Source organism: Echinops telfairi, unplaced genomic scaffold (genome assembly GCF_000313985.2).
Source record: "Echinops telfairi isolate 266 unplaced genomic scaffold, ASM31398v2 ScPeMD7_2;HRSCAF=8, whole genome shotgun sequence".
Classification (NCBI taxonomy): Eukaryota; Metazoa; Chordata; class Mammalia; order Afrosoricida; family Tenrecidae; genus Echinops; species Echinops telfairi.
In genome coordinates, this window is record NW_022103898.1 from 33870113 (window position 1) to 33883136 (window position 13024).

At 37.1% G+C, this 13024-nt stretch overlaps 1 protein-coding gene across 5 annotated transcripts in view; it reads left to right on the forward strand.

Moving 5' to 3' along the window:
• CEP83 (centrosomal protein 83) overlaps nt 1-13024 on the forward strand; it is a 142800-nt gene that overhangs the window by 119795 nt on the left and 9981 nt on the right. For 4 of the 5 annotated variants that reach the window (XM_004700392.2, XM_045293456.1, XM_045293452.1 and 1 more), the window contains 3 exons: nt 3870-3945; nt 5778-5935; nt 7734-7863. In XM_004700392.2, the coding sequence (XP_004700449.1) occupies nt 3870-3945; nt 5778-5935; nt 7734-7863 (364 nt within the window). Of the gene's footprint in view, nt 1-3869; nt 3946-5777; nt 5957-7733; nt 7864-13024 lie in introns of those variants that run through there. The other variant, XM_045293464.1, reaches the window with a different exon arrangement.

Consider the following 13024-nt stretch of genomic DNA (forward strand, 5'->3'; position numbering starts at 1 on the left):
AAAAAAACCCTAGCCCCAATGATTTGTAATGACACCTTTATTATACATTACATTTCTATATACCATATATACTTGTGTATAAGCCAAGTTTTTCAGCACATTTTTAATGCAGTTTTTGTGGTAAAATTAGGTGCCTTGACTGATATTGAGGTCGGCTTATACACAAGTATTTGCAGTATGTATATTTAGGTATCTGAGAATGTGCAAAAGAGTTTGTGGAGTAGTTCCCTTGTCTTTCAGTTCCATTTTTCCATTAACTTGAAGCCCCTAGTTTCTCTTGGCGTACTATCTATTCTGTTTCAAGGTCTGTTTATATCTGTTCACACACTCCCACAATGTTTTAACTACAGAGACCTTGTAGGAGCTCTGTGGCGTAGTGAGCTACACATTGAGCTGGTAGTTGCAAGATCAGTGTTTCAGAGCCGCCAGTTGCTGGTTGGAAGAAAGATGAAGCTTTCTTGGATTTCTTAAATCCAAGACCGATTTAAGTCTTGGAAACTTAAAGTTTACTGTGTCCTATAGGGACTTGATGGCAGTGAGCTTGTTTTTCTAAAGCAGTATGTCATGTCTGTCGGGGCCAATCGACCCTTATTGTTTTTTTCTTTCAGTATTTTTTGCTCTTCTAGTTGCAAAACATTTTGTTGTGGTTTGGGTGAGGGTTTACAGAATGTTTCCTATTCAACAGTTTCTGCAGGTTGTTTCATGCCAACACTAATTGCAGTCTCCTCGGTGTTACGTTTGTCCTCTTCCTGCGTCCTCTTTCCATTTTCCCTCTTCTGCCCACTCTTGCCTTCTGAGCTTTGTTTACGGGCAAATGCTGCCCTTTTGGTGATACCTGGTTGATTGGTTTGAGGACACTGAGCTCATAAGTGTGATGTTCACTTTATAGGCCACTTTTCTAGAAAGGTGATTCCCAGAAGTGGGTTCATTTCCAGGTTTGAAGGGTGTCAAAGGGCCACAATGTTGGGGATTCTCCCAGTTTCTATCAGGACCAATAATTGTGATTTTTTAAATGAGTTTGAATTTGATTGGGTTCTATGTTTTCTCCTACTCTGTTTAGGATCTCCTATGTGATCTTGATTCGAGCACTTAGTAGTAATAGCTGGGTACCATCTCTGGTTATTTGGGTCTCAGTATAGTGGAGGCTGTGATTCATGTTAGTCCTTTGAAAATTATTTCTTCAAGTCTTTGATTTACTTCAGTCTCTTTTGCTCTGGACAAGGGTGTATCTTGTCTGGCTAATTACTTGAGTTTTTGGCTATGCTTTCTTTCTCTCTTTTGGTCCTTAAGAACTCAAATGTCAGTTTATTCAGCTTCATAAAAACTCTTTGGGGTATTATTATTGGGATGGTATTAAGTTTTTAAGCTAACTTAGAATTGATTATCTTTGTAATGTTAAATTTTCCTATCCAAGAACAGAGATGTTTTTATTTATAGAAGGTTCCTTTTGTGGCTTTCAAGAGTAACTTTCTTTTTATAGTTTTGACACATTTCTTTTAAAATTATTCCTAAGCATTTAATCTTCTTTGTTGTTACTGTAGCTGTGTGTTTTTTTCTTTTCTTTCATATTCAATTGGTTAGTGTTTGGTTTTGCATATTCATTTAAAAACATTTGCACTAAGGGCAGAACAAAGTCAAGATGTTCATGATCTCCAGTTTTGCTCAATATTGTATTGGAAGTACTGTACTGGCCATTGTAACAAAATAAATAAATTATATGCATAAGAATTGGCAAAGAAAAATAAAACTATATTTGTAGATGACATACCGTATATACTCATGTATAAATGGAGTTTTTCAGCACATTTTTTATGGGAAAATTAGGTGCCTTGGCTGATATTCGGGTCGGCTTATATTCGAGTATATCCGATAGTATCCTAGTAAAACCCTAGACAATTCATAATAAAACTAGCTCAAAATATAAAACAAGATACTTGCTTAGGACTTAGATATATGAAGGGGCTTCAAAAAATGTGTAGAAAAGTGGAATTAGATACTGTAATTTTCTGTGAACCTTTTGAAGCTCCTTTGTATATATTTTATAATTAAAAATTCATTAATTTTTATTTTCTTGAGTGCCTTTATCAGGCATGACAACAATTTTCACTTTCTTGGACATTTAAAAAGGGTTCTTAAACTTATCTCTGGAGATAATCACATGCTATGCCCCCCCCTTTAGATCCATTAATGTGATATATATTTCCTAATATTGAACCAACCTTAATTTCTGGAATAAATCTTATTCAATCTTAGTGTGAAATTGAAGACAACAATGTGCAAAAAAAATACTATGCTTTATGAAAATCACATGGAGGAAGGTAGTTTGTGATAGGAATCCATACAACCTGTGAATTATTTGCATATAAATAATGGTAATTGGACCGAACTTTTCTAGCATTCTACCTGAGCTAGAAACCTATATTATTCATGATTTTTGTAGAAAGAAACCTTGTTAACTGAGTAACCTAAAAGCAACAAGTAAATCATATATAAACATTTCCTGGAGGAAATGCCTGGAACTTTGAGAGAATTCTAATATCACCAGCATTAGGACATAAGAGCATGCGTGTACTGGCAATGGAGCAAAAGGTGGACTGGATCGGGCCCTGTTCAGTTGTAGCCATGGTTTCTGGCATTCTGAAGTATCTAGATACTTCAGGAAGCAGTGGGGTCCTATCTTCTGTTTTCTTTCATATTATATTGGCCAGTTGTCTTCCAGGATTTGGGATGTACCTCTCAGCCCATCAACATATGTATAAAAATGTAATTGTGTTGAAAACACAGCTCTAGGCCCTGAGAGTGTTGTGGTCCCAATGAACACATGCTAATTGGGCACACAAGACATACTAATAATACCAAACACTAAATAACGAGACAACTGAATTATATTTGAGATAAGCATTTGAAGAATTCTTAAAGTGGAAAGGTAAAGAATCCAATCCTGCCAAACCTAATTAGTGTAGAGTCTTCCTCATCAGCTTAGCCGTTTTGTCTCCAGAGATGCTGAGGCTCTGGCTGAGGATGTATCATTCCCTCTCAAGAGGACACACTGGGGTCCTTATTGCAGGAGTGAAGCCAGTGGAATACATTTGCAGGATAGTTTACTGTCCCGTACTGGATAATTTTCTTTTAAATCCTGAATTTAAAACAGAAAAATTTCAGCATAATGAAGTAGGGACAAGGATATTGTTATTAGACCTTAGAAAACCTGGATCTTACCTTTTTCGGCTGCCTGATGGCTATGTGATCCTTACCTGTAAACTTTAAATAAGATTTCTCTACCTCTTTTCATAGAATTACTATGAGGAATTAATATAATTCAAATTGACCTGTTACATATAACCATCATGGTAGGCTAAGGACACGATGAACTGGTGTCCTACCAGTAAAAAGCTCAGCATCTAGTAGAACCAAAGCAGAGTAGCAGTGAGCATTGAAGGAGAACATTTTTATAAGTTGCAAAATTCCCTGAACATACATTGGCTTCTCCTGAACCTGGCTAATTTCTGATGCCTTAGCAACACATTTTTCACTTTTTTAACCAGTTCATGTGGTTCCTTATGTTTATCAAAAACCTACTCATCAGATTTTTATCTCCATGTGGTATATTCTCCTGTCCTTCTAAGACAGGCATGGTTTCTAGTCCTCTAGATAGTCATTGTATATTTCCTTACAGCAAGCTGTAATTTATGTAACCTGATTGTTATATGTGAATGTAACTTTGCTGGAATTTTGACTCTTTTTTATTGTATCTACTATTCTGCATAGTATAGTGCTTCATGTCAAATAGGTACAAGGTAAAATGGTTGTCTGATTCCGTGAATTAAATGTGGATTCTTATTAATGTGTTGGTGTCTTGTCATTTTTAGGTTAAAACTTAAACAGCAATTTATGAATATTGAAAATGCAGAGAAAGAAAAAAAAGAAAATTCTGACTTAAGAGAGGTATGATTTCAGCAAATATTTTGCTTTTACTTTTTTATTAAAGTGCTGCTTTAAAAATCTTTATTTTGTTTCTTTGTTTGAATGTTGCATGTCAATGTCCTGAAAATCTAATCATAATAATGAGTTTGGTATATTAAGATTATATGTCTAGAGCCTCCTTAAGTATTACTTTAATAAGCTTTTTATTTTTTTGCCACGTATTTTTCTTCAGACATTTGTATGAGATACAGAAGGTTGCTTAAAAAATTTTTTTAAATTATATCTTACAGGATAGTACTTTGATATTCTGAGTTTAAGAAATTGATTGTAAAATCACAGAAAGTTTAAGTTACTAGTGTGATTGCCTTAACATTTCTTAATACATGAGATAGTTCTTACTCTATCTCGATGAAACCTGTGAGTTTTATTTTTGGAAGGAAATTTGTTTTGGTAAAAGTCATTTGGGTTCAGGAAAAAATTTTATAAGGCTGGGAAAAACATGGAAGAGTATTTTCTGAATTTTATTGGCGTCTTTTCTTTTTGTGTGTCAGTTGTCATACAGACTCAATCTTTACAACTCCTACTAAAAATACACAGGGCAGGGAGGGGATGCCAGGGAGCGGGAGATCAAGAAGAAAGAAAATGTTTTGAAACTGATTGTGGTAGCAATTGTATAAATACTAGTAGCTTGATGTGATCTTTAAGAGCTCCCAATAAAATGAGTAAAAACAAACAATAATAAATAAATAAACAGGGAAAACTTTGGCCTGAAAAAGCACATTCAAAATTAGAAATTTGAGACACAACATTGTGCTTTACACGCCGACATTTGTTTTGGGGACATAGACAGTCTTGTGGTACTTGACTTTGCTACCACCTGTTTAATTTATTGCATGAAAAATCTGGATTCTTTTGACCCTTAGGCCTCATAATAGATTCTTTTAATTCATTGAGTCTCCTGGTGCTCCTTGTTTTCAAACTTTTCAGAATGTGGTTAAGAGTGATAAAAGTCAATGAAATAATGAGCATTTTACTGTTTGTTAATTAGCAAAATGGTTTGCTGGAAGTAGGTGAAATACTGCAGATCATTTGGCTCTATCCTGAAAACGGTGTGACTTGTGTAGGTGGTGGTTCTGGAACGAGATAACTACTTAGCGTTTTTCCACAAGGAAAAATACTCCCAGCACAGAAAAAAATGCAGTGGGGGAAAGCCCAAGTGACATTGCATCCTTTGATAAATGACATCAGGCCAGGGGATCCCTGACACTCTCAGTACATTTCTTAAAGCATCTTTTCCTAACACTGGACATAACAAATACGTGGAAGCTTCTTTAAAATCCTGTGACAATGATCCTTTTTAACTCACACAGGTCCCTACCTGCCTAGAGGGCAGAGAAGACTTGCAGGGCTTGCTGATCACAGGGTATTGTGGTTAAGGGAGAAGGGATTTCCTGAGCAGCTTTGCCAGTTGCTCTGCTGTTAAAAGTCTGTTCTTTCTTAGGAGGATAGGTGAACCCACACAGGAGACTTATTCTAATAGCTGAATTTTCTTTTTTCACCTCCCTATTCTACTAGCTGTTCCCTCTATTATCGGTTCTACCTCTTCTGGCTTGTGTATTAGGGGGACAAAAGGAGGAATTGGTAGGAGACCGAGGGAAGTGGTTCTTGATAATTCCTGATTATATTAAGAAATAACCCTAGCTAGCTACTGCTGTTCATAATTTCACTTAAGATGATCCTCAAGGGCACACCACATGAGTGGGGGGATGTTCTTGAGGCCAGATGCTAACTATCCAGTGTCCTTCTCATACCTGAATGTATTTATTTATTTGCCTTTCTTTTTCTTTTGAAAGCAAATCAGTAGTTTGCAGATCCAAATGACCTCACTTGCACAGTCAGAGAGTGATTTGCTGAATTCAAACCAATTGCTGAAGGAAATGGTGGAGAGATTGAAGGAAGAATGCCGAAATTTAAGAAGCCAAGCTGAAAAAGCACAACTAGAAGTTGAAAAGTAGAGTGTGCTCTTTTTTATGTACAAATGATTTCTTCTTTCTGTTATATGTAGATGTTTTAGTGATTGCCATGTTGAATGGGTTTTGGGACCTGGTTACAAACATCCTATGATGGTCTTAGCTAATGTATTTTCTATTTCAGTAGAATGGGCTTTTGAATTGTGTGTGTGTGTGTGTTTAAGGTGAGATATCTGTAGAAGAAGGGCTTTTAAAATTCATTCTGACCACTGTATTTTGAAAACCCACACAGAAAAGCTTTTCCACTTAATAAAACCAGTACATTTATTCAAATATCTTCTGAATGCCTGCCAATAGATTTTTTTGTTAATAGGCAAAATTCACTTCCTACAATTAAAACTATTGTTTCTTAGATTTTTCCCTTTAAAAAGCTCATTCACTTATCATTTGAAATTTGTTAGTAGTAGATACTATCGTAAATTGGTAGCAAAGTAGGTGACTGTGCATTGAGCTGCGTTAGCAAGATGAGTGTGGTTCAAAACCACCAGCCGGTTAAGCAGGAGACAGACTGGGCTATCTACTCTCATAAATAGCTACAGGCTTGGAAACCCACAGGGGCAGGTTTATAATGTCCTATACAGTCATCATGGGTCGTCATCCACTGGATTGCAGAGAGTTTGGTTTGATCAGGGAGGTGATATTTTCTGGAAATAAACATCTTGTGTTTTTTGGAAAATTTTGTTTGGATGTGGTAGAAAACTACGAATTTTAATTTGCTTTGCTTTTGCTATCTACGAGTACTACTCTTCTCTGATGTGTGCTTCTGAAAGTCACACTGATGCCAAAACAAAAGCAATACAATGACCGTGTCCCTTCCATTTTTCTTTATTTCATAGTTTGAAGGGTGCTTGTGGTTTTATACATGGAACTTTGTATTGTAAGAAAAGGAAGCAAGCACGATCTTGGTTTTAATGTGCTGTGACTCTTTACAGGGTTTCAACTTATTTTGCTTATATTTTGCAAAAGGCAGAAATTTCGATCTCTGGCTCCTCCTCAAGTGTTTGATTGAAAAGGGCTTAACAATTTTATGTACTAGCAAATGTAGTATTAATAATTTAAAACCAAATAATTGGTTTCTGAATGTTAGTCATAGGATTACATAGTAGAAAATAACTGGACCAGGGATCAATGAGATGTGCTCTTAGCTGCAGCTGACACACTTAAAATCTACATGACCATAGGCAAGTAATCGGACTTCTCGGGGTTTGGTGTTCTGATTTTTACAGTCCACAATAAGGGTTTTCAAAATCATATATAGTGTGCAAAAGGATTTTAACCAAAATAAGTTATGAATATCATTTATATGTATTTTACTGTAGCCAGAAAATAAACAGTGTTCAAACATGATACCAGGGTTGATTTTCACCCAGTTTTAATAGTTTAATGGGCCTAATTTTTGTAGCTTGGTGGTAATTATAATTCAGACAGACCTGGTTATTATCAAGTGTTTGGCGTGCCATTAACCAGGTGGGAGTCTTTCAGCAAGTTAGTTAACTGCTCACAGCTTTAGTTTCCGCATATGTAAAACAGAGATGATGCAGGTACCTAACCCAAGTGGTGTTGTGAAGAATAGATGATGCCGTGCACGCACTGTTCTAAGTAAGCAACCTGCTGGCTCCTGCGGGCTAGCAAAAACATGTAAGAGAGGGTTTGCCTGCAGCTGGAAAATTATGAGTGTGTGGTGAGCCAGGTTGTAAGTTTGCTTATGCTTGTGATTGCGTTCATTTAATTCTGGGAGTTTATGATCACTTCCACATTTTATGTATGTTCTCCTGACAGGACTTTGGAAGATAAACAGGTCCTGTGGTTTGAAGAAAAACATAAACTCCATGAGCGAATCACAGACAGAGAGGAAAAGTATAATCAAGCTAAGGAGAAACTGCAGCGAGCTGCAATTGCCCAGAAAAAGGCAAGTGGTAGTTTTTAAATCGATTTTCCAAAGTAAAGCATAATTAACTATTCAGGAGAATAACATGTGTAATTAAAACTGAGGCTTTCGGGGTATGCTAAAATTGATATTTACACATGATAGTTTGCTACCAACTTTGCAGAGATAAATTGGGGAACTCTAAACTGCTCAATGGGTTTATTTCTCGATTGTATCTGTAAGTCAGTTGGTCAGAGCTGACACATATTTTCCTACAGTGGTGGTGTTTTTCAGAGTAAAGATTCCAGGCCAGGCCATATAAACCCTATTTAACTCATTCTGTACCTGCGTTTTAGTGTGTTAGGTCTGTTTTAACTAGTCTAATTCATACCTGTAACATTCCTATTATGGTTAAAATGCTTTGTGGCTTGTAGCTCTGGGATTGCAGGAGCAGGTGTCTCCTGGCCTCCAGCAAGAAGAACTGGGACTCTGCCTAGCATCTGAAACATCAGTGTGAGTCCCGACAACACTGATCCTTTCAAGTTTCACCTTTGCAGCTGCCTTTCCCCAGAACCCCAAAACCTGTGTACGATATCATGGAAATCACGTAGCTAGATGACTCATCTAAGCTTACAACCTTCTTTTCCTACTTCAGCAAATCCAAAGATTGTAGCATGGTCCCCGTCAGTAACCTGTACTCACTGGGACCATTGACTCAGCAGGTATTTTCAGCGATGCTTTTCATCAATCACCTTACTACTGCCTGTGGGAAGATGAGAAGGTGCTTCTAGACATCAGTACCCTACTGATCCTTACGCTTATTGGAAAAGCAACCGTTCATATTTGTGTGAGAAAAGATAACTAGATATTCAGGAGGCTTCAAAATAAGTTTGTGTTAAAATGGCTTTCAGAGTTAATGAATACTCTGATTTTGGAAATCAAGGACACAGCTGCAAACCCTCTATTTGGATATAACTGCCAACTGTGTCCTGATAGCTGGTGTCACAACAGGAGTTGTCTGGAAGTCATTACTTTCTCACTTCTTGGTTTCTGAATAATGCTGTTCTCTTCTCATAATGTTAGAACTAGTATAGCATTGAGATTAGAAAAATAACATTCACTCTGTGAGGATCCGATGAATCGGAATCTACTTGACAGCAGTGGGCACGTGGGAGTCCAAATGTTTTATACTCAGTTATAAATAACTGAACTAGGAAATAGCTAACCAGCCTTGTTTCTCTTCATCTGAAAGCTTAAGGTTTTTATCCCCATGTCACTTTTCTTCCTTTCTGCTTATATTACGTTTATGAACAGAGTGCAGATATTGATTACTTGTGATCTGAGAAATCCTATGTCTTATACTGAAGCCTGGAACCAGATGCAGCTAGAAATCACTAGAAATTATGAGAGTTGATATTTGGCTTCTGTGTCAAGGTTTTAGAGATAATTATCTTAGAGATCAGATTCTAATTACTGAGGTGAATCAGGGTTGACTTCTTGGAGCAAAAGTGACATCCAGTGGTGAGAGAGATTATCCACTGATCATCGAAGGGATCCCAGAAAGAGGGAGGAAGACATCTACCTGCAAAGTAAAATGTTGCTAGTATTGTGACCTAGGATGAGTTATTTTTCATTTTGAAATGATGGGTATAAACATAGTAAATACTTCATTATTAAAAATATGGTTATGTTGATTATAATTTAAGTCATGGGAACTTGTTAAGCTCAATTCAACTACTTACTGTGGCCCGGAGATTATACCATGGACCACATAGGCCAGTGCCATAGCAACTTATAATTTTATTTCATTTAAAGTGGATGTGACCCAGCCTGTGCGATCACGTGGTGTCAAAGGGATCAGGTATCAGGCATCATCAGAACAAAAAATCATATCATTGTGAATGAGGGGGGAGTGTGGAGTGGAGACCCAAAGCCCATTTGTAGGCCACTGGATACCCCCTTACAGAGGGGTCTCAGGGAGGAGACGAGCCAGTCAGGGTGTGATGTAGCAACGATGAAACATACAACTTTCCTTTAGTTCCTAAATGCTTCCTCCACCCCCACTATCATGATCCGAATTCTACCTTGCAAGTCTGGCTAGACCAGAGGATGTACACTGGTACAGATAGGAACTGGAAATACAGGGAATCCAGGGTGGATGATCCCTTCAGGAATAGTGGTGTGAGTGGCGATACTGGGAAGGTGGGTTGGAAAGGGGGAACCGATTTCAAGGATCTACATGGAACCTCCTCCCTGAGAGATGGACAACAGAAAAGTGGGTGAAGGGAGACGTCAGACAGAGCAAGATATGACAAATTAATAATTTATAAATTATCAAGGCTTCATGAGGGAGGGGGAGGGGGGATAAAAATGAGGATCTAATGCCAGGGGCTTAGGTGGAGAGCAAATGTTTTGAGAATGATGAGGGCAATGAATGTACAAATGTGCTTTACACAATTGATGTATGTATGGATTGTGATGAGAGTTGTATGAGCCCCTAATGATTTAAATAAATAAAGTGGATGTGACATACAAGTACTGGAAGGGATCTTATCCTTCAGATAGATAGGATAGGATAGCTTATTCCTTTTAATAGATTAAAAAACTAACTTAACTAGTAGCAATGCCTAGAATCAACATCTTTCAGTTCTCAGTCTAGTACTCTTTCTAATACACCGATACTCTAATTTCCCAATTACTTTGATTCTAAATGGTGTGATGTTTTTCCTTTTCCTCTTAATTGGAGGCACGAGTCATAGCTTTTAAGATGAAACAATCATTATAAAATTTAGTTTCTGCAACTCCCTTTTCCATTCAAGTTAAGGATAAAATTTTGGTGCGAAAATTTTGACTTTTAAGGTTATATAAATACTCAGTAGATTGTTTATTTGCATTGCTATTTTCTATAACATCTCTGTAAACACTGAATTAGCAAATACCTATCCATCCATGTTCAACCTCAGCTAAAACTTAAGGTTTTTTTTCTACTCTGCCATGTGCATATCCATGAAAGTGCCATAAATACTGGTTTTGGAGTTACAGGTAAATATTAGCAAGTGGGTGAATTCAGTAAAGAATCCACAAATAATGAGTATTATTAGCAGTGCAACAGATCTTTTAGGTTCTTTATATGAATGGCAACCTTCTTATGTAATAAGACTTAAGGCACATCATAAAATACGAGTCACAGGAAACTGAGAGGTTCTTTTAACTGGGGAGTCATAGCAACTTATTGTTTCGCCCCAAACTGCCATCTGAGTTTGCTTATTTGCAGCTTTAAGCTTCTAAGCACAAAGCTTATGTATTTTTGATAAGTGTTTTTAAGTAGGTTCTTGTGAGACTGGTACTTTGCTCTGTGATTTGTTTGGGAAAACTTGACCGGAGCTCTTGAGTCAGAATGCCTGCAGTGATTGATGACTTCTCTGTGTGGATGCCTCCTGCTTTTTGAAGTGTGACTATCAAGAGACATCTCTTAGAGTAAGCACATTGCGTTGTGCTTTTATTCTCCTCGAGGCACATGAAGTGGCGACTTGTTACTTACAGTCTAAGTTATAGCTCTCTGAAGTAATTCTTGGTTGAATCCCATTATGAATGTTTTTAGAAAAGAAATAGAATGTACATTGAAGTTCTGGAATCTCTATACACACAAATGTGATGTGACTAGTACTAAGTGTTGTACACTTAGGGGAAAGTTGAAACCATGGTTAATTTCTGTCTTTTATGACTTTATAATATAATTAGAGAAGTAAGGTAATAAACAATAAATACCCGAAGAATGCTGAATACTATGAGTCACTTCCAGATGATTCTTTTGGACACTAAATTTTCAGAACCATCATGCTAGAGGGAAAAAAGCCCGGAGACAGGGAGACTAATTGGGAAATTGTTAAGCAAACTTAAAGTGAGATAAAAAGTCTGAAAAGGTTTGAGATAGAGGGATAAAGATAAAGGATGATTCCTTTTTGGAGAAAAAACAATGTAGACTAGGGTAGTATGTAAGAAGATAAATACAAAGTATTTTAGCTGTGAGGGTATACAAATGGAGTTGCTATAATAACTCCATTGAACTTTTTATAAGATATAATAACATAAAAATGAATTTGTGTCAACATAGGGGTATAAAGAAAAAATCAATTTGACTGCACAAATGTCAGATATGAAGTGATGGCAGTAGGTACAAGTAGACATGTTCTAGATTCTATTGTATAGATAATTGGAAACAATGGAGTGCAAAGCTTGGAGATAAATAACTCAAATTGGAAATGCATAGTTAGAAGCTTGAAGATTTAGAGGTGATTGAAGAATCAGAGGCTGATGAATTAAGTTGATTTGGAAAGAGGATCTAGGTACAATGGAGGAACAGTCTTAGAGGTGGAATTAAATTGTGGTTAAGAAAGCCATATGGAAAAAATAATAATTTATAAATTATCAAGGGTTCGTGAGGGAGGGGGTGAAGGAGGGAAAAAACATAAGCTGATAACAAGAGTTCAAATAGAAAGAAAATGTTTAGGGAATGATGATGGCAACAAATGTATAAATGTGCTTGACACAGTGGATGGATGTATCACAATAAGAGTTTTATGAGCCCCCAATAAAATGATTTAAAAAGAAATAAGAAAGAAAGCCACATGGAAAGGAAAGTCTTCCGGATGCCACGTCGCTGCTGCTGGTCAGTGCCAAGGAGTGGAGTCCGACTCGTAGCTGCCCTGTGTACAACAGGAGTCACTACCCTGCCCTCTGCCCCTCACAGTTGTACACTTGAGCTCATGGTTGCAGCCACGGGCTCAGTCTGTATTGCCTCTCTACTAAGCATGATGCCCTTTTCCAGCATCTGGTTTTTCTTAACAATATGTCCAGAATACGTCACAAGTCTTGTCATCCTCACCTCTAAAAAGCGAACATTTTGGCTGTACTTCTACTAAGATTTTTTTAACACTTTTGGCAATCCGTGGTACTTTCAATATTCTTTGCCAGCACTGTAATTCAAATGCATCGCTTCTACTTCAAGCTTCCTTATTGAGTGTCCAACTTTCACATGCATATGAGGCAACTGTAAATACCATGGTCGGGGTCAGGCGCATCTTAGTCCTCAAAGAAAGAGCTTTGCTCTTCAACACTTTAAAGAGATCCTGTGCAGCAGATTTATCCAGTGCAACACATCAGCTGATTTTTTCACTGCTGCTGCTTTGAGCATTAATTGTAA